The following is a 22,740-nucleotide window of genomic DNA, read 5'->3' as shown; positions in this document are numbered from 1 at the left end:
GAGAAAAGTTTCAGTAGGCTGAATGGTCACCTTTTCCCAAGCTCCTAGCCCTTACAGTTAGACAAAGTACGGCAGACTCGCCCAATAGAACTTACATGCCACTTTTAGATTTCAATCTCTTGCCCAATGCTAGTAGCTGCCTTTGGCTGCAATCCCGCTTGAGGATTTCCACAGTAAGTTGGAATGGGTTCCCATCAGATGTAGAGTTCACAGGCAACTGCAGGATTTATTGTTTACAAATCCTTTCGTGAATATCTCAATTTTGTCCCACCGTGTCTGCCTCTAGACCCGAGTACTGTTATCACCTTGAGCATGCTTGATATTCTGCAGATCATCCACCAAGGATTATTACGTTTTATATAATTCTGACCTGGTGTAAAATAAGTAAGCTAAAACAAATGTAAATTGTCACCACTAGATGTCACTGTATTCTATTGCTACAGCCAAGTGAACCTTTTTCATTACAATTTTGTTCTAAATGGCAGGAAAATACAAGCAATCAAGCAATATTTTGCTTATGACATTTTTAATACCCGTGTCTATTCAAAGTAAAATTAGTAAAACAATTTATTTTGTAGGATCCCGGGATGATTTTTTTCTATTTTTCTATTTCCTCACATTATTCTCCAAATAAAAAAAAGTCTATCCTCCTGGGGGAAGGAATTAGAGCAGGATCTCGGTGGTACTGAGCTGCCTTCAAGATTACGTGTTTGGCAAAGGATTGTCAGAATTGAGTCAATCCTCTGTGGTGGTCTCACAAGTCCAGTTCTTGAGCCAGTTTCTTCCCACTCAGTTCCTGTTAACACTGTAAACCAAAGCCCTAATGGATAGGGTAATCCCAACTGGCTAAACAGCAGGAAGCTTACCTGGCATTGCTTTCAATGACAAGTTAGGTGGTTTTAGTTGGTTAAACTCCCAACAGTATCCCAACTACATTGGGTTTCCTAAGCCTTATAAGAGAGTGCAATCCATTCAAAGTACATAGCGAACTTTGCTGCCTTGGTGATGCAACTCAATTTACACTTGTACAGCGTGTCGAGAGGACATCACAAAACACTTGACAATGTTGGATAGATACCCAAGGTGGGGAGCTGAGGTGGAGTGAGGGGATGACGGAAAGCACTTTGGGTAAGAAAGTGATTGTATTTCTCACCCTCTTATAGATTTCCTTGTGACTTTCTTTGACTGTGCACATATTGTAACATTTCTTCTGTGCTGTTGCTCACTCTTGTCTTGCTTTTCATGCTTCAGATCACTTGGTCACCATTATTGCTAATGTCAGCTTAAGGCAGCCGTGCTGCTGCTCAGTCTTGCTGTGTTCTGGTCTGCCCTTTTTGAACATGTAACCAAAACACGTTTTTATATATCGAAACATGCAATCCAGCTTGCTATGAGATGATAATTAAGGACTAACTTCCCTTTCCATGAGCCCCTTGGTAATTGGACAACCATATGATTAAAAGATTCAGATGCCTTTATGCATATACAAGTTCTGAAATGTGCCAGTTTTTTAATAAAAGCTAATTGTTACTGTGTTCATCCCTTTCAGAAAAGGCTGCTTTTGATGTTCAGATTTTATTTCAGAGATGATCCGACAACGAGAAGGCAGTTTTCCTGGAATGAAATCAGTGCACTATAAACAAAAAGATGAAAGCAGCAAATGGATTGTGGAAGAAACAAAGTACCAAGAATGATTCAATGCAGTTGCGCGTAAGAAGTGCTTTGAACCAAAGAAAGAACAAAATTACTGTAATTTAAGTCTGCAAATGAACTATTCAAAAAAAAAAGCCCCGGCTGTTTCTGCAATTGAATTGGAACGCAGTGATCCAAAGTAATTACTGATATCAGCAACTTGCATTCATACAGCGTCCTTCACACGGGGTAGTGCCCCGGAGCGCTTATCAGAGGTCTTTCCATAAGGTCTGACTCCTGCTCAGTTATCATAGAATGTTACGGCACAGAAGGAGGCCATTCGGCCCACCGAGTCTGTGTGGCTCTTTGACAGAGCAAGTCACTTTCACTAACCCCAATCACCAGCTTTCTCCCTATAACCCTGCAAACCCGTCTTCCCCAGATACCTATCCAGTTCTCTCTTAAAAGCTGTTATCGAATCGGACTTCACTACCCTTTCAGGCAGATCATTCCAAATTCGAACAACTCGCTGAGTGAAAAAATTTCTTCTAACCTCCCCTCTGCTTCTTTTGGTAGATATCTTAAGACTGTGATCACGGGTCACAGACACACCTACCAGCGGAAACAGCTTTTCCTTATCCAGCCTTTCATGATCTTGAAGGCCTCTATCAGGTCCCCGCGTAACCTTCTCTGCTCTAATGGGAAAAGTCCTAACTTCTCCAGCCTGTCCTCATAGCTAAGGTTCCCCATTCCTGGTATCATTCTCGTGAATCTCCTCTGCACCCTTTCCAGTGCCTTAATGTCCTTCCTGAGGTAAGGTGCCCAGAACTGGACGCAGTACTCCAGCTGAGGCCTAACCAGTGTTTTGTACAGATTAACCATAACCTCCCTGCTCTTATACTCTATGCCCCTACTAATAAAGCTCAGTACACCAAATGCCCTTTTTACTGCCTTATCTACCTGCTCTGCCACTGTCAATGAATCGCTTACTTGAACACCCAGATCTCTCTGTACGTTGGTAGCGTTCACCTCTGGGTCAAGTTACTGGTTCAAGCTCCTTGTTAGGATTTTGAGCCTAAGCAGAGGGAACACTGCATTATCAGAGGTGGTGTGCTTCACATGAGAAGTCAAACTGAGGTCCCTACTGCTGTTCAGATGGATGTTAATAATCTCATGGCTCCATTCAAAAAGAGGGAGTTTCTCCTGGTATCTTGGCTACCAAACTCCCAAATTTACAAGAAGTCATTCACTTCCTGTCTGCCTGTGGGACATTGCTGTGCACGGATTGGTGACCACATTCACCTACAAAATACAGTCACTACACTTTAGCCTTGGGACGTCCTCCTGACGTGAAAGGCGCTTTATAAATGGAATCTTGTTGTTGTTGTTGTTTACAGAAAGCTTGCAAAATGCTTTGAGACTTGACAAAGCTTGCAAAGTGCTTTGAGATCTTTAACATTAGCATTATGAAAGTAACTCCATTAACTTATTATAGAAATTGGAACATAAAATTTGGCTTTTCGGTCTATAAGAGCCTATGCTAATACTACCTCCTGCACTGGAGCAAATAAATTTAATCCCACATCCCTGCTCTTTCGTATCAAATATTTCCTTTCCCTTGAAACGTATATACTGTACACCTTTTCTTTAGCCCGAATAGAGTTTGATTCAGTAATATTAAAAACTGCTGTTTGTGGTTCCACCCCTACAAGAGTCACTTGGAAATTTTCAACACTGAAAATTTTCAACATTAACACTGAGATGCATTTGAAATTTTTGTTTGTTTGCTTAATTGTCCATTTGTGTTTCTTTGTAAAACTTGCTAGATAAGTGTACATTTCAGAAACTTCATTTATCTTATTATTCAAAGCTTTTTTTGTGTTATGAAAGCAACGAATGAAGGAGCAAAAGTTAAGGCAGCAAATATTTTATAATCATCCTTGCTTTGATATAGGACTTATGTTGTCAATGCCTCAAAGCACTTAAGATTTACTGCAAAAGTGCAGTGACAGTGTATTTGTAGGTGAATTCAGCCTGCAATTTTTGCACAGCAATATCCCACAAATAGCCATGAAGTGAATGACCAATTTTATCTGGGAAATTTGTTGGCTAGGACACAAGAGGAATCTTCTCTTTTCAAATCAAGTGAAAGGATCATCAACCTCCACCTGAACAAGCACAGACAAGAGTTCAACGTCTCACCTGAAGGACAGACTGTCATGTCACCATGCTTCGGATTCATTCCCAGGGACTTGTTCTCTAAAAATTTAATATTTGTTTAAAAATTAAATTAAAATTTGATTTTAAACGAGCCATTTATCCCAAAACAACAATGTTTGTACATATTAAATTATGTATTTCTGATGTGGTTGTATTTAAACCATTCTACTGAACAAATCATTTTTTTCTAAATCCTTAAAATACTCCTGCTGAAATTTACATGCGTGGGCAGCTGTTCTAAAACAGGAGGATTAAAGGCACAATTACTTTTGAACATTTTTTCATATGTTAATTCATTTCTCGGCAATGTTTTATCTATTACATATTGCATCATATTGATCTTAAGATAAAAACATAAGTAGATAATTAGCACCTGCTTTTTATACAGAAACTTATCTTTATTAATGATGTTCAGATACAAATTACAAAAAAGGAGAGAATCATAAATATGTAAGTTATTTTTTTATTTACCTTTTTTGTGCTAGTTGAATGGATCGTGCCAACACCTAGTTAACAAGGAAGTACTGTATACTTGATAAGTTTTTTTTTGAAAAACATCAAGAGAGCATTTGAGTTTAGATAACTGGATTTTCTATTAGTGGTTATAGCAGCCAGTATTATGTTAATTGTAGTTATTAATGTAATTACTTGAAAGCAGAAGTTATATGCCTGTTGATCAGGACACTGCATTTATTATTTTTAAGTCAGGATATTTTGTATTGTATATTTGTTAAAAAATATATATTTACCACATACAAAGATTCAGTAAAATGTATAAAGTGTGGTTATTCGGCCCAACAAACTTCATATTCTTTAATTTCATTTTCTTGCCGCTTTTCCATAATTCCTTACTTTCAACAGTATCTATCTCCCTTTTGGGGGAAGGGATTCAATTATTGGTGAAATCGTATTTGTTTAGTCAGAACCTTTCATGATACTTACTCAATGGTCACAAAGATCACAAGGGGTTTAGATAAAGAAGGTACTTTGACTAATTTGATATTATCCTTCCAAAAACCCACCCTATCCTTTTTCTATTATTGCATCAAATAGTTTCTTAACTGAATCCAGCTCCTTTGCATCCATCACCTTTCCTGGCAACATGTTCCATATATCAATTACCCTCTGTAAATCATTATTTCCTGGTGTCTGTCATGAAAATTTCCCTTTGCAACTCTGAACCTTGTCTTGTTCTGCTCCCATAGCACATCGTATTTGTCCTTTGTTTACTTTCTGAATCCTATTTTGTCAGAATCGAGCCAATGCTGGGTGAAGGTCATGATAGTCCAGTTTCTGAGCCAGGCTGGTCCGCAGTATTCGAGTGCACTGTTAATGACAGCACAGCCAGCTTATTAGCAGAAATTGGAAGAGTTGAACACTCACTGTGTGCAGGGACTCTTCCAAATAAGTTCCCATTAACCCAATAAGCCAAAGCCCTAATGGGTAGGGTAGTTTTAGTTCGACAAGCAACGGGAAAGCTTGACAGGCAGTGGTCAAGCTTTCCCGTTGCTTGTCGAACTAAGACTGGCAAGCTATGCGGTTATAGCTGGTTAGACTCCAGCAGTACCCAATACATACTCTGGTCCCCAAGCCTTGGCTCTTGCCAGCCTATGCATAATATTATCTGGAATTAGGTAAGCAGGATGCATCCCTCCAGTGTGAGAGTGCACATTCCATTCCAATAAATATCACTAAAATTTCCATGTATAAGTGGGATACATGGAACTCTGTTTGGTTTGAATACTCTTAAGCATGGAAATGGGTGTCACACACCTGGCTAAACAAAAATATCCAATCCCATTTAGCATTTTTACTCACCTCTTTAAGGTCTCCTCTCTTTTCAAAGCTGAAGGGCCTTAGCTTATGTGATTTATCCCAGAAGGTTATTGGAGAAATAGTCTGGTGTTATGAAGTTTTTCAATGTAATACTTTTCTTGATTACTTCTTCCTACATTTATATTGTTGGCTTCCTGACTCTGTAGACTATTGTGATATGACAAATGGCAGGCAATGGGTTGGGTAATATCAGTATGAAAGCATATCAAACATGCAGGAAATGTTGATGGGAGCATGGGAGGGGATATACTCTTTGGAAATGTATCTTACAGATGAAAGGCTAGACAAATCATACATTTAGGTTCATAACCTAGTATTTATTACAAACAGTACTTTTAATTATCTGAAATATTAATATTAAAGGGAAATTAAGCTTTTTTTGAAATAAGCAAAGTACATTATTGAGAAAGTTACAACACTTTAAAATGAGTGGATACGAAATTTGTGGAGGCTCTTATACACTGTGATATAAACTCATTGAAAGCAATGCATATTTCATTATAGCAGTTAGTACAGATTGTATCTCGGTTATGCTTGGGGAAATGAAGTGTCTTGCTGATATCCAAGGAATGATATTGGCCAAGTCACTGGGAGAAACGCCCTTCTCTTTTCAAATTGTACCATAGGATCTTTAACGTCCATCTGAACAGGCAGACGGGACCTTGGTTTAACATCTCATCTCAAGGCTGACAAACTCCCACCGCAAACTGTGCTGAACAACTGTTTAATCAATCTTAAGCTTTGGGTTGAATGTGTTCAATAACCATTCTGATGAAGGGTCGTGGAGCTGAAACTTTGACTCACTTTCCTTTCTCCATAGATGCTGCCTGACCTGCTGAGTGTTCCCAGTGACTTCTGTTTTAATGTTCAATAAGTTCTTGTTCGTTCAAATAAAAATGTTAGCAATCTGTTAGCACATATCACATCTAATGAAAATTATTTAGAATTCTTGTACTACCAATATCTCGTTTATACCATCTTCCATAGAGTGCGGCGGTTACTAATCCTTCAGACATCGTTTTCTTGGTCATATAGAAATTGTCCTTCTCCCACTTAATGCTATCTGGTTGATAAACTTTGATCTCACTAGCAAGTATTTCTGGAAAAACATGCTGTGTGCTGAAGTTCCCCCACAATGTGAAGTCAAGAATGTTTGAGGCAGATGTGACACCTTCTCCACACGTGTTGTAGTCGGGGCCTGCACACTTCACCAACGCACACACCTGCAGGTAGTAACCTGTGCCCTTGTGATGGCCATCAAAAGCCCCTAAAGCATACAGATCAATGGTTGGGTTGGTACGATTGTAGGCTAAATGACAGCAGAGATAGTTGTTACAGACCTGCAGGTTACCCTTGGCGTCTGTTACAGGAACAAAAGTATAATTATCGTGCATCATCAAACCATGGAAGATGCTGCCTGGAGCAGATATTGGAAGTGCTGAATGTGTGACACGTTCGTTTGGTTTCTGTCGTGCTTTCTTAGCGACAGACATCATGATCCTCTTCACAAATGCTCGCTTCATTTGGAGCTGAGGCAGCCCCAGGTTGCGGACTCTATTGGGTGAAATTATAGGAACCTTTGCTACCAGAAGCTTCCCTTGGCTGCTCTCCATGTTGTGGTAGTAAAGAGAAGAGGAAGGAGTGTAGATTCCACTTCCTGTCATATTCCTTTCGGGATGATGCTGATTGGCTGCAAGCAGGTTTATCTGGAACAATGTTGCAAATGCTCGCTGGAACTGAATCGCAGTCAACAGTGGGAGCTCGTTCATCCAGGCAGTGGGAAACACGAGTTGGTTCACACCGTATTTCTCAATCAAGCTCACTGCTGGGTCGTAGAACAGTATATCAAAGCACGTGAGGATGCCAAAACGTCCAGCAAAAGTTGTATTAAAGATGATGTGTTCAGTTTGCTGAGGTACATTGAAAGCAACTTCAAAGAACAGATTCTGCTTGTGGTATTTGGCTATCAGGGTGCCTTGGTCATTGAAAACCACATTGGTGTTAAACTGGTATCTACCGTCTGGTGGGCAGTGAGGGTCACCGTGTGCACATGCTTGTCTATCACCCATGTTAACTACCAAGTAGATGCTGCTGTTTCTTGCCATGCAGCTCAATTGATGAACGACCTGGGATAATATAGATCAATGTGAAAAATATTACCACATTTGTAATGTACATATATACTCGAGGCCTTCTTTCAGTAAAGAATCTGTTAGTAATAACTAATTTTTTATGTCTGTACCTGTCAGCTTTCCTCCAGTCTAATACCAAACTACATATTTATCCATCTTGTTCAAGCAAGTTATTATTATTAAAAAATAATATTAATAAATTCTTGCATTTAACATCAGAGGACATCTCAAAGGGCATTACAGGATATATTGCAAAATGTAGTGATTAGATTTTCCAAACAAGCAGAAAGCTGCTTTTGCTGGGAATCTGTTGTACATATCTACTACTCTATACAGAAAGGGAATTTTCCAGTCTTGCTTACATTTTGGTATATGTTCGGAGGCAGAATTGCAAACTGTAGATTTGAAGCGAGACTCACTCCTGAGATATCATTGCTTAAAATGCATCTCAGGTAAGAGCTGTATTTGTAATATGTCAAGAAATACAAAATTAAACCAGTGTCTTCCCCAATTAACATCCCTGAGTATTCTGAAACTCCTGAGTTCTAGGGGTTATGACTCACTGAGAAGGAATATGAACCAAATCTGGCATTGATGGTGCTTTGAGATGTCCTCATAAATTGTAATGAATAGAGGATATGAAAATAAGGAGATATTGGAATTACAACTGGAATTTATTTGGCCTGTCAGCACCAAACTAGAGCACATGAGTATAAAGTTAATGAGCCTCAGGTGAATCTGACCACCTGGTAACTGACTTGCTCACGCACCCCACCATGAGCTATCAGCTTCTTTGCCCCCACTCTCTGGAACTCTCTCCCTAAATCCTTCTAACTCGCCTCCTCCTGCTTTCAAAACCTGGCTAAAGCTAACAACTTAACTGCACCTCCAGGCATTTCCAGTTTACTTCTATCTCCTACCCTCCTTGGGTTCCCACGTTGTCTCTCATTTTGAGCCTTTCTCCTAAGTGAAAGTTGCTATACATGCAAGTGTTCTTATCCTTCATTGCTTTTTATTATTAATGAACCCATTCATTTCCTCTTGCAATATATCCCCGGTAGAATATAGATCTACTGTTTATAGTTCTAAAATATAGAATGGAAATGTGCCATTTAACCCAACTAGTCTATACCAGTGTTTATTCTCCACAGGAGCTTCCACCCCTCTTAATCCCCTCCCACATACTGTCTACTCCCTTCTTCCTCATGTATCACAAAACGCTAAATATGACTTTCTCATTTGTAACAAGTGATTGTAACCTATATAGAACTCCTACCTCTGTATTGTTAAACTTGGTTGGATTCAGGCAAGGATTCCAGTTAACAATGGCAGGATCGGGAATAGGCTCCAGATATGGATAAATAGTAGTTCTGTTGAATGAAAAACCATAGAGACCATCCTCTGGGAATACAATTATTTGAGCACCCTGTAACACACACAATTGCAAATAATTCAAATTATAAATATAAAGCATATCCTACTGCAGTAAAATTAGCATAAGTCTTATCTTTATAAATCATAATCGCCTAAGTCGTACATTCACCGAGTCTCATTTAGTTGCCTATCAAAACACTTAGATTTCTTGGCACTACTCGCGTTAATACAAAGTTAGGTGGGGTAGTAAATCGTGAGGAAGACTGTAACAGACTGCAAGCAGACATACACAGAATGGTGGAATGGGCTGACATATGGCAGATGGATTTCAATGTAAATAAGTGTGAGGTGATACCCTTAGGTAGGAAAAATGATAGGAGGCAATATAGACTTAGTAGCTCAATCTTAAGGGGGGTGAATGTACAGAGCGATCTGGGTGTTCAAGTAAGCGAATCATTAAAGGTAGCGGGGCAGGTAGATAAGGCAGTAAAAAAGGCATTCAGTGTACTGAGCTTTATTAGTAGGGGCATAGAGTACAAGAGCAGGGAGGTTATGGTTAATCTATACAAAACACTGGTTACGCCTCAGCTGGAGTACTGCGTCCAGTTCTGGGCACCGTACCTCAGGAAGGACATTAAGGCACTGGAAAGGGTGCAGAGGAGATTCACGAGAATGATACCAGGAATGGGGAACCTTAGCTATGAGGACAGGCTGGAGAAGTTAGGACGTTTCCCATTAGAGCAGAGAAGGTTACGCGGGGACCTGATAAAGGTCTTCAAGATCATGAAAGGTTTTGACAGGCTGGATAAGGAAAAGCTGTTTCCGCTGGTAGGTGTGTCTGTGACCCGTGGTCACAGTCTTAAGATATCTACCAAAAGAAGCAGAGGGGAGGTTAGAAGACATTTTTTCACTCAGCGAGTTGTTCGAATTTGGAATGATCTGCCTGAAAGGGTAGTGAAGTCCGATTCGATAACAGCTTTTAAGAGAGAACTGGATAGGTATCTGGGGAAGACGGGTTTGCAGGGTTATGGGGAGAAAGCTGGTGATTGGGGTTAGTGAAAGTGACTTGCTCTGTCAAAGAGCCACACAGACTCGATGGGCCGAAACATTCTATTCTATGAATCTATGATGGTGGATGGCGAAGAGAGACGAAAAAGGAATAGATAGAAAATACCTTCAAAAAAAGAGGGAGATTCACCATCAAAATGATTGTTTTAGTATTTTTATGCACTAAACAGACGCAGAGGCAGTTAATCATTATGTGAGAAAGCACTGCAATCTCTTTACCTGTTTGGAAGCTGTGTTTACTTGGTGTTGGTAGATGTCCAGATTTTTTCTCATGTGATTCAGTGCTGTCTCACGTGTTGGAGGGGAACCCGCTGTTGCATTCAACACCGTTTTGTGTTCGTAAACAGCAGCCATATAAAACTCCTTCCCACACACCACTGGGTGCATGACCATGGCTGGCCAAAACAGAAACAGCACCTGCTGTGGGCAAATCATTCCCAATCAGTAAAAATGTTGACGGAATAATGCTTTCATTTCATTCCCGTGCTTTATCGCATCAAATACAGTCGCTCCACTTCATAATATATCCTGTGAAGTGCTTTGACCTGTCCTCCCGATGTCAATGGTGCTATACCAAATGTAAGGATTGTTATCAAACATCTCAACGAATGTCATAGGATAAGCTGGAAGCAAGTGATTTTTAAGTGGACAAGTGTTACAACATTAGCAAACGCCATAAAATATCAGCACTGAACTTTAGCACACAAAGCACAGCAATGTCATTAAATATTAACAGCAAGCCAGAAGCAAATATTCAACAAACAGCAGGTGATCCAATGCTGTAGAAGATCATAAGGGATTTGGATGAAGAAGGACTTGCAGCCCATTTGATCTGTTATTTCCACACAAACTGCAATAGGACCTTTATACTGGTCTGGGAGAGAAATCAGCAACCCAGCGAAACTGGCCATCAGAACATATTGAAAATATTTATTGTACATTTAACTACAGCCTGAAGTCTGGGTGTGTGAGCGTACACTCGTATGTCCTGGGTTTAGTATCCACCCTGAATTGTATGCAGAGATAAGCATGTGATGCCCAAGCTCCACACTCCCAACTAGTGGAACCATCACTCAATGGGAAGGGATGTGTGTCCGAGCTGGGGGCAGAATAATGTTGACAATGCTTTCACACATTCCATGATCAGCTGTGTTGCTCACCAGGAAACTCACAGAGAGTTCCTGGTACCTACCCTCCACCTCGTGGAGGGTAGGTACCAGGCTCAACCCTTCTGAGCTGGTTCCAAGGTGACTCGTCAGAATTGAGTCAACTATCTGTCAGTTTTGATATTCCGGTTTCTGATCCCAAATTGGCCTGTTGGCACCACACAGTGCAACTAATTTTTTTTTGTGCAAACCAGATGTTTTTATCCAAAGATTTTGATTCATTCAGCAGGCACTTTTGGCTTCTCGTAAATATTTGAACAGGTAATTGAGAAATTTCCCGGGTTCAGGTTGAATATGCATTCTTAGTCCTGCCAGATTACAATTATTATTTTCAAATATAGCCTGAACCTGGCTCAGTTAGGACCTCTCTTACCACTGAGTCAGAACGTGTGGTTCAAGGCCAACACTAGCCTCGCATAGTCTTAGATGACATTCCAACGCAGTTCTGGGGATGTGCTACATCAAAGGTGATGTCCTTCGGATAGACGTTAACCAACGATCAGGTGGACATTAAAGATCCCATGGCACTATTCAAAAAGAGAAGGGAGTTTTTTTTCCCAGTGTCCTGGCCAACAATTCCCCAAATAAAATTGGTCATTCACTTTGTGGCTGTTTGTGGGACATTGCTGTGCACAAACTGGCAGCTCCGTTTGCCTATAAAATACATAGTCACTACTCTTTCCAGTGAATCATGTGAAGCTCTTTCAGATGTCCTCCTAACATGAAAGGTGCTATATCAAATGTACTTTTGAATTAACAAAAATATGTAACATTTAAGTCATAAGTGGAATACATTCAACTAAAAAATACAGGTCTGACCTGAAATTTACATCTGTTCCTTTAAATTCAGTGGAGAAGGTTTTCAAAAAGCCACATGCACCAGATTCAAATGCAAATTTTGTTAATGATGGTATTTATAGTTTGAATTTAAAACACAAATCTCATCTTTCAATAATGTAATTACATTTTTAAACATACGACTGGATGTCATCTATTTACACTTTACACAGTCTTGGTTTCATAGTTCAACATGAAAAAACACCTGATCAGTAGAATTTTATGTTTTAAACAAATACAGAACTCTAAAATGGAAATGTTATTCTTTTTCTGAACGCCTAACTCCACTGAACAGTCTCAGTCCTTTTCAGATTAATGAGGTGAACATTACATTAAAAGAACATGCTTGTGTAATAGGGCATTTGGAATTAATTATTGAGATTTTCAAAGACTTAATATTGTTCTTCGGTCTGGGGATATGAAAACAACACATACAGCTTGATTATTGAGGCATTCAAAAATGTGTGAGTGGGATGGAGAGGATGAGTCTTATAAATTGAAGCAATTCTGGAGCAGAGATCACAGACAGCAAGTCCAGTGCTTTGCACACAGCCTTCAATTTCCTGAACAGGTAAGAACCACAAATGGGTTACAGCAGAACAAACCAGTACTCTGGTGTTACTAATTTCATTTCATTTTCTCCTTATTTATCCATTCTTTGTCTTTTTATTTTATCTGTCTTTTGCCCATCCAAGTTATAAGTCTAGTTTATTATAGCAATATACAAACATGATGTGCCTGGCCTCTCAAATATTTTACAGCTGGTTTTATACTTCATCTGTATTGATCTATCTGCTTGTTTGCATTTACTAATTCATATTGTATCTGCATTGCAGCAAATGTTACTTTTTTTCCAATTTGTTTTATTTTTGCATTAACAATGCAGTTCTAATTGGTATGGGAATAGTATCAAATGTATTTGAACAAGATGTGAAAATTGATTTAATCCAAATGAGATGGACTCACAACCACACTTAAAAGAAACAAAACAGTTCTTGCATTTTAGGATGAAAAATATCCAGCTCGCTGTATTCTTTGTGACCACCTTCCTGCTGCTATGTGTTACCTCGCAGACAGTCACCGGTGAAGGTGGATGGAAATCTTTGGAAAAACCACAGAATAGAGATCTGGTAAGTGATGAATAGACCAGGAGAGTCTGGAAGAAGATGTTTATTCTGTTGATGAGCCTTTCAATTTGTTTTTTTTATAAAACAGTAACTTTGTTTGATCGACTAGTTATCCAACACACTTGCAAACGCATCACCGTGCTTAATTCTCTGCATTATAATATTCTATAAGTACCAAGAAGAAGCACAGTTGTCCATTGCTTTTCTACAATCTTCAAAGTTATACTAAGAAAATGTTAATGATATTCAGCTCCTTACAATGAGCAGATGTAGTTAGGGAATACTGTGAATACTGTTGAACAAGGTATTTTATCGAAAAATTTTATTAACACCACATACCATTAAAATGGTTCAGTGATCAAATGAATTGAGTGATTTTATAATCCCCAATCTTCTTGTTATTCACAAAATTGATAAATTATTTAAAAATGTTGTATTTTGAAAGGTCATCGCTTATTTATTACAGGAGTTTTGCCATTTCAAAAACATAGCTGAGAGGTACCAAGGCATTAAAAAAAAGCTTATGTTTGCTGTGAACTGGAAAATAAATCAGATTAAATCATTCAATTTAAGATACCATCCAGAAAGACAGTGAGATGCAGTATTTGTAGTTAACAGATTAATTTGTTTTCACACGATCAAGATGACACCCAATGATTTGTATCACTTTAACTCAGGTAGAATGCAGCTTTCTATGGTATAGAAGAGAGACAATCTTTATTTTAATTCTAATGATTCCCCCCCCCCCCTTTGTAGGGTTGTCTTCTCCAAAACATATATAGTGACATATAGAAACATATAGTGACCTAGTAAATATAGGCGATGGCAGATACCTTGTGGGATAAGGTATTAGGTTCACAATCTTAATGTTACACCTGCAGCTGTTATATGTTGGAAGTATTAACCTGCTGCTTACAAAATTCTTGAGGTTTATTTATATTTATGCGATTGCTGTAAGAGAACTAACAGCTTCTTTACTCCAATAGAAGTGAAGTTATTAAAATTTATAAAAATGCTCATGCTTAGTAACAAGAATTACCTTTTTTCCTTGCTAAAGTAGATACAAACTAACTCACATATGAAGCAATTTCTATGAAATGTTATCTCAATTCCCTGCAAAGTAGCAGGTTCAAACTCAACTCCATGGTAAGCTATCTAGGTTTAGATAGTGACTGTATTAAGCGTGATTATGAATATAGTCTCTCTATAGAAGCTGTAACAGTTTTTAACTACAGTATTTTTTTCTCTTGCAGTAAGTGTGATAAAATCAAGTGTTACTCCTGGTAGCCACCATATGGACATCAAATTTATTTTTATTCTGTACTGTGGCATAACACTGTTGCTCATATACAACTCTTCTGCTAATTATTAGGTTTACTAGATTTCTCAAATACAGTTTCACATAATTAGTCACAAAAAATTATACTTTGCTTAATGTTGCTTTTGAACCCTAAGATATCAACCTGGTTCAGTTGGTAGCACTCTTGCCTCTGCATCAGAAGGTTGTGGATTAAGCCTCACGTCAGTACTTTGCACTCATAGTCTAGGCTGAAATTCCAGGCAATCCAGGGGAAACTGCATTTGCCAGAGTTACTATCTTTCGACTGTTCAGGTGGGTGTTAAACATCTCTCACCACTACTCAAAGTGAAGGGAGTTTCTCCTGGTGTTCTGGCCAGCAATCCCTCAGATAAGATTAAATTGGTCATTAACTTCAAGGGCTGTTAGTGGGATGTTTCAGTGTGCCAATTAGCTGCTGTGTTCACATGCAAATTACATTGTACAGTAAATCCTGTGAAGCGCTTTAAGACATCCTCCGGACATGAAAAGACTCTATACCAAAAACAAGGAAAGATGCTATACCAAAAGCAAAGATTTTTTTTAAGAAGGATCAAGACTCTAAAATACCTAGTTTTCATTAAAGCAGAAGAGACATGAACAAACCTGAAAAGATAATTTCTTGTTGATACCATGAAGTAATTTTTCTTGTCAGCAAAAAGATTATTGAATCATATGTATACCGTGTGTCAGCCTGGTGCAGTGACACTCTTGCCTCTAAGTCAGAAGGTTGTGGGTTCAAGTCCCACGTCGGGATATGGCATCACAATCTAAACTGACACTCCAATGCAGTACTGGAGATGCTGTGGTTCGCCCACAAAATATGCAGTCAATCCACGAAACAGTATATCCTGTGATGGGCTTTGAAACATCTATCTCAATGACGTGATAAGGCATTGTTAGAGGTGCCGTCCTTTGGATGAGATGTTAAACTGAGGTCCTGTCTGTCTGTTCAGGTGGACGTTAAAGATTCCATGGTACTATTCAAAAAGAGAAGGGAGTTTCTCCCAGTGTCCTGGCCAACAAATATCTCAAAATAAAATTAGTCACTTACTCCATGGCCATTTGTGGGATATTGCTGTGTCCAAATTGGCTGCCGAGTTGTGCCCACAAAATATACAATCAATCCCTTTACAGTACATCCTGTGAAGTACTTTGAGATATCTATCTCAATGACGTGATAAGGCACCATATCAAATGCAAGGCTTATTATTACATTATTCTTGTTTGACCCTCAACTATCCATTCTATGCCACATCCGTGCCAAGACCCACTCTGCCTTCCTCCCACATCTGCTACATCGCCCAGCTCCACCACTGTCTCACACTGCAGGCCGCTGAAACCCTCATACATCCATTCATAACATCCAGACTTGACTAGCAAACACCCTACATGTTGGCCTCCCCAACTCCTCCCTCCATCATCCAGAATTCAGCAGCTCATGTCCTCTCCCGCACCAGGCTCCGTGACCCCATCACTCCCATCCTCACCCGACTCTACTGGCTTCCCATCACACAGAGGATACAGGTGAAGATCGTGATCCTCACCTTCAAAGCCCTCCATGGCCTTGCTCCTCCCACCTCTGTGACCTCCTAACCCTCTACCAACCTTCACGCTCCCGCCGCTCAGCGGGCTCCAGCCTGCTTCACGTCCCCGCCTCGCCCCCTCCCTTGCTTCCTTCAAGACCCATCTCAAGACCCTCCTCTTCGACCGTGCCTTTGACCACTCTCCCCAATCCCGACCCTTAGCTCAGGTCGGAAACACTGATTGTCCAGCGCCTTGGGACATCCTCCCAACATGAGAGGTCTGTACTAATTTTGCTGTTGTTGTTGCCTCCCCACAGTGATTCCAAATCCTAATTCAGCCGATACCTTTGTAACCATTATTCAGATAATATTATGAGAAGAGGAATCAAAACAAGCTGTTCAGAAAAGTTAACAGCAACTTGCATGTATATAACATCCTTCACGTAGGATAACGTCTTGGAGCGCTTTGCAGTTAAGCATTTTCAAACTAACCCTCCACCTTTCAGATGAACGAAAATTTTCTGGAAGTATTTGTTTGGAGACAAATGGTATCATTTTCACCATAAAATGAAATTGAACTTTGGGACCTATCCGCTTATTAACATTGATTGTTTCCCCCTCCCACCCCAACCCCTTTTACATTATACAGTTTTTCCGAATCCTGCAGTCTTATTTCACTGGTCGAGGGATGGATCTGGGACTCGGCAGAAAAGAAAAACTCCTCGGAGGATTCGAGAATAGAATTGGTTCAACAAGTTCTAACAAGTTCAATAACCATTTGGACACCAAAGACATCTTCACTCGCTAAATGCCTACTGCAGTTGATGGATCATTGATTATGCAAACAATAATCACCAATGGATATTAAGATGTAGCATATATAAATTTTACTAAATTACAGAGTAGCCACAGAAGGAGAAACAATTTATTGGTGGTTCAGTTAATGATTTATGTATTTTGTTGCTAAACATTTGTCTAGTAAATGCTTTGATCTCGAGATTGTTATTGCAACATTTTCAGCAACGTGTAAGAATAAAAGCTAATAATTGATCAAAACAAACTCAATAGCTTTTAACTGACAAATCGAGTAAATATATACATCCTTTATAAAATAAAAAATAATAATAAATTGGTCATTTTCAATCCACGACTGTTTGTGGGACACTGCTGTGCGCAATTGGCTGCCGAGTTTCACCCACAAATATACGTTCAATTCACTTTACAGTCTATTCTGTGAAGCGCTTTGAGACGTCGAGAAGACGTGAAAAGCGCTATATCAAATGCAAGGATTATTATTACTCTATTCCCTTCTAATAGGTATTTAAGAGCCACCTATCTCTCTGACCACCCTTATGGGTACCACCACCAACAACTTTAATTTATATAGCGCCCCTCGTGCAGGGTAGCATCCCGGAGGGCTTAACCACTCCAATGATTGTCCTACCACTCCAGCCCCACCACAGTAAAGCCCTCCGAGACGTTATTCTACGCGAAGGGCACTGTACGAATGCAAGTTGTTGTTTGGAAGAGCAATTCTAAAAAGTACAGAATGAGTGTCCAAACTAGCACCAGATGGCAGTGTTGCAGGAGGTTGTTAAACACAAAATATGGATGATCTGATGATCTCATTTCTCCAGAAAAACCCCCTGCCAGCAAGCCAGCAAGCTGTGTTTTACTTGAATCCATGGTCCTCCCTCACCTCCAGCACCCTTCCTCCCAACCTGTAATGCCCTGATACCAAGGTGGTTTGGGGGCTCACAACAAGACACTGGGGAAGGCTGCAGCTTCTCCAGGACAACCCCAAGAGGCAGAGAACAACAACAACAACCACAACAACTTGGGGTTTGTATGGTGCCCTTCTGGAGGGCTTAGGGTGGTGGGTGGGATCAAGCCCCAACATTAAGCTGCTGCTGTGCAGTGACCCCTCGGTTGCTATTTGCAGAGAGAGACCCAGCAATCCACAAGATTGGTAACACAATAACACACAATAACATGAACAAACCGTTGCAAATTGTGAGGAGTGAGAAATGGTTAAGTGGTGCAGTTGTTGCAATAATGTTACAATAATATTCCAAGACACGTTGGTGGCCACTCGGTGAGACATGTTGCACTGTGTGCTGTACCTACCAGCCTGAGCCTCCTCACACCCACCCTCTGCATCTTGTCCCTCAGGACCCTGGGGCTGGGCTCCCAGCCGGAGGTTTCCCTGTCAGCGGCTGCACAGGCAATGTCTGCACACACTGAGGGGCACAGTCTGCTGAGCGGTGCCCAGGTTATAGTCCAGGCACTGAGAGAGCAGGTGAGGAGCTCCCACAGCACCACCACTAACTACACACAGCACCACCACTAACTACACAGCACCACCACTAACTACACAGCACCACCACTAACTACACACAGCACCACCACTAACTACACACAGCACCACCACTAACTACACACAGCACCACCACTAACTACACACAGCACTCACTACACACAGCACCACCACTAACTACACACAGCACTCACTACACACAGCACCACCACTAACTGCACAGCACCACCAACTACACACAGCACTCACTACACACAGCACCATCACTAACTACACACAGCACCAACACTAACTACACAGCACCACCACTAACTACACACAGCACCACCACCAACTACACACAGCACCACCACTAACTACACACAGCACCACCACTAACTACACACAGCACCACCACTAACTACACACAGCACCACCACTAACTACACACAGCACCACCACTAACTACACAGCACCACCACTAACTACACACAGCACTCACTACACACAGCACCACCACTAACTACACACAGCACTCACTACACACAGCACCACCACTAACTGCACAGCACCACCAACTACACACAGCACTCACTACACACAGCACCATCACTAACTACACACAGCACCAACACTAACTACACAGCACCACCACTAACTACACACAGCACCACCACCAACTACACACAGCACCACCACTAACTACACACAGCACCACCACTAACTACACACAGCACCACCACTAACTACACACAGCACCACCACTAACTACACAGCACCACCACTAACTCCACACAGCACTCACTACACACAGCACCACCACTAACTACACACAGCACTCACCACACACAGCACCAACACTAACTACACAGCACTCACTACACACAGCACCACCACTAACTACACAGCACTCACTACACACAGCACCACCACTAACTACACAGCACTCACTACACACAGCACCACCACTAACTACACAGCACCACCACTAACTACACAGCACCACCACTAACTACACACAGCACCACCACTAACTACACACAGCACCACCACTAACTACACAGCACCACCACTAACTACACACAGCACTCACTACACACAGCACCACCACTAACTACACACAGCACTCACTACACACAGCACCACCATTAACTACACAGCACTCACTACACACAGCACCACCACTAACTACACACAGCACCACCACTAACTACACACAGCACTCACTACACACAGCACCACCACTAACTACACAGCACTTACTACACACAGCACCACCACTAACTACACACAGCACTCACTACACACAGCACCAACACTAACTACACACAGCACTCACTACACACAGCACCAACACTAACTACACACAGCACCACCACTAACTACACACAGCACCACCACACACAGCACCAACACTAACTGCACACAACACCACCACTAACTGCACACAGCACCACCACTAACTGCACACAGCACCACCACTAACTACACACAGCACCAACACTAACTGTACACCGCACCACCACTAACTGTACACCGCACCACCACTAACTGTACACAGCACCACCACTAACTACACACAGCACCACCACTAACTACACACAGCACCACCACTAACTACACACAGCACCACCACTAACTACACACAGCACCACCACTAACTACACACAGCACCACCACACACAGCACCAACACTAACTGCACACAACACCACCACTAACTGCACACAGCACCACCACTAACTACACACAGCACCAACACTAACTACACACAGCACCAACACTAACTGTACACCGCACCACCACTAACTACACACAGCACCACCACTAACTGTACACCGCACCACCACTAACTGCACACAGCACCAACACTAACTTAACACAGCACCACCACTAACTTAACACACCAACACTAACTGCACACAACACCACCACTACACACAGCACCAACACTAACTACACACAGCACCAACACTACACACAGCACCAACACTAACTACACACAGCACCACCACTAACTGTACACCGCACCACCACTAACTGCACACAGCACCAACACTAACTTAACACAGCACCACCACTAACTTAACACACCAACACTAACTGCACACAACACCACCACTACACACAGCACCAACACTAACTACACACAGCACCAACACTACACACAGCACCAACACTAACTACACACAGCACCAACACTAACTACACACAGCACCACCACTACACACTACAATACACAGCACCAACACTAATAATAACAATAATCCTTGCATTTGCTATAGCGCTTTTCAAGTGGTCTAGACGTCTCAAAGCGCTTCACAGAATATACTGTAAAGTGAATTGACTGTACATTTGTGGGCAAAATGCAGCAGCCAATTGCGCACAGCAGTGTCCCACACTACACTACACAGCACCAACACTACACACAATACATAGCACCACACAGCACCAAACCAAAAACAACACTACACAGCACCACCCAGCCACAGCACCAACACTACAACAACAACTGGCACTTATATAGCACCCTCCACAATGAGCGGCGTCTCAGAGCGCTTAACAATGGCAGAGCCCGAGGCCGAGTCAGGGGAAGGGTGACCATAGGCATGGTCGAAGAGGAAGGTTTTCAGGCACGACCTAATGATGGGGAGGAGGGGGCGAGGGGAAGGGGTTGAGGGAGGGAATTCCAAAGTTTTGGGGTGTAGTAATGGCTGAAGGCACGGCCGCCGATGGTGGAGCGGGGGATTCGGGGGACGCAGAGGAGGCTGGACCCAGTAAAGTGGAGGCAGTGGGTACTGCTGTGGGGAGAGAGGAGGTTAGAGAGATAGGGGGGTGCCAAGGAATGGAGGGATTTAAACACTAGAATGAGCATCTTGAAGTTGATCCCTCTGTGACAGGGAGCCAGTGGAGTTTGGCAAGGACTGGGGTAATCGAGGAGCGGAGTTTGGTGCGGGTGGGAATGCGGACGGCGGAGTTACACTACACAAAATGCTACACAGCACCACCCAGCCACAGCACCAACACTACACAGCACCACACAGCCACAGCACCAACACTACACAGCACCACACAGCCACAGCACCAACACTACACAGCACCACACAGCCACAGCACCAACACTACACAGCACCACACAGCCTCAGCACCAACACTACACAGCACCACACAGCCACAGCACCAACACTACACAGCACCACACAGCCTCAGCACCAACACTACACAGCACCACACAGCCACAACACCAACACTACACAGCACCACACAGCCACAGCACCAACACTACACAGCACCACACAGCCTCAGCACCAACACTACACAGCACCACACAGCCACAACACCAACACTACACAGCACCACACAGCCACAGCACCAACACTACACAGCACCACACAGCCACACCACACCACAGCACCACACAGCCACAGCACCAACACTACACAGCACCACACAGCCACAGCACCAACACTACACAGCACCACACAGCCACAGCACCAACACTACACAGCACCACACAGCCACAGCACCAACACTACACAGCACCACACAGCCACAGCACCAACACTACACAGCACCACACAGCCACAGCACCAACACTACACAGCACCACACAACCACAACACCAACACTACACAGCACCACACAGCCACAGCACCAACACTACACAGCACCACACAGCCACAGCACCACACAGCACAGCACCAACATAACACTACACACACGCCTCAGCACCAACACTACACAGCACCACCCAGCCTCAGAACTAACATAACACTACACAGCTCCACACAGCACCGCTGACCAGCACTCAAGGAGCCAATGCACAGTGTGGCCACTTTGTGCAACTTCATGCCCAATTGGGCAGCTTGTTGTTGCACTGTGAGTGAAAACATCTTTGCTGGGTGCTTAATTTTTAAAATGTGAATGTAAACCTCCAAAACCTGTGATTCCTCCTCCCCTTAAGATCACTTTGTGTTTCGCTCACAAAATATACAGTCAATCCACTGTACAGTATATCCTCTGAAGCACTTAACATGTCTTGATGATGTGATATATCAAATGCAAAGTTTATTATAATTATTATTATTATTTTCTTACGCAGTTTCAAAAGCATTAATCTAAGTTGGCCACTCTGCTACCCATAGGAGGCAATGGGTAATATTGGGCTACTTTCGGGCTAGTATTTGGTTG

The 22,740-nt window shown here is 41.9% G+C and overlaps 2 protein-coding genes across 5 annotated transcripts in view; one reads left to right on the top strand and one right to left on the bottom strand.

Moving 5' to 3' along the window:
- Positions 1 to 5,993: 5,993 nt before the first annotated feature.
- On the bottom strand, positions 5,994 to 18,497 carry btd (biotinidase). Of its 2 annotated transcripts, none has more exons than XM_007897615.2 (4): positions 18,382 to 18,497; positions 10,482 to 10,682; positions 9,097 to 9,246; positions 5,994 to 7,814 (listed from the first exon to the last, which is right to left on the bottom strand). In XM_007897615.2, the coding sequence occupies exons 1-4, from the start codon at positions 18,412 to 18,414 to the stop codon at positions 6,615 to 6,617; spliced, it is 1,584 nt and encodes a 527-aa protein (XP_007895806.2). In that variant the 5' UTR covers positions 18,415 to 18,497; the 3' UTR covers positions 5,994 to 6,614. The 2 variants fall into 2 exon arrangements, with proteins under 2 accessions (XP_007895806.2, XP_007895807.2); XM_007897616.2 differs by having other exon boundaries at positions 10,482 to 10,679.
- Positions 17,879 to 22,740, top strand: part of hacl1 (2-hydroxyacyl-CoA lyase 1) — a 44,623-nt gene continuing 39,761 nt past the window's right edge. For all 3 annotated transcript variants that reach the window (XM_007897613.2, XM_007897611.2, XM_007897614.2), the window contains exons 1-2: positions 17,879 to 18,096; positions 18,427 to 18,553. In XM_007897613.2, the coding sequence (XP_007895804.1) occupies positions 18,482 to 18,553 (72 nt within the window). In that variant the 5' untranslated portion in view covers positions 17,879 to 18,096; positions 18,427 to 18,481. The remainder of the gene's footprint in view (positions 18,097 to 18,426; positions 18,554 to 22,740) is intronic.

The sequence above is a fragment of the Callorhinchus milii genome, unplaced genomic scaffold (genome assembly GCF_018977255.1).
Source record: "Callorhinchus milii isolate IMCB2004 unplaced genomic scaffold, IMCB_Cmil_1.0 Scaffold2, whole genome shotgun sequence".
Lineage (NCBI taxonomy): Eukaryota > Metazoa > Chordata > Chondrichthyes > Chimaeriformes > Callorhinchidae > Callorhinchus > Callorhinchus milii.
This window is presented reverse-complemented; position numbering and strand designations above follow the sequence as displayed.

What these genes read in the sequence shown, in the direction of transcription:
- btd (XM_007897615.2), bottom strand. Translation starts at nt 18,414, where the DNA reads ATGCAGAGGGTGGGTGTGAGGAGGCTCAGGCTG. An exon ending in TAAACACAGCTTCCAAACAG is followed by an intron (nt 9,247 to 10,481) that starts GTAAAGAGATTG and finishes TGTGTGTTACAG; the next exon opens with GGTGCTCAAATAATTGTATT. An exon ending in CCAAGTTTAACAATACAGAG is followed by an intron (nt 7,815 to 9,096) that starts GTAGGAGTTCTA and finishes ATATTATCCCAG; the next exon opens with GTCGTTCATCAATTGAGCTG.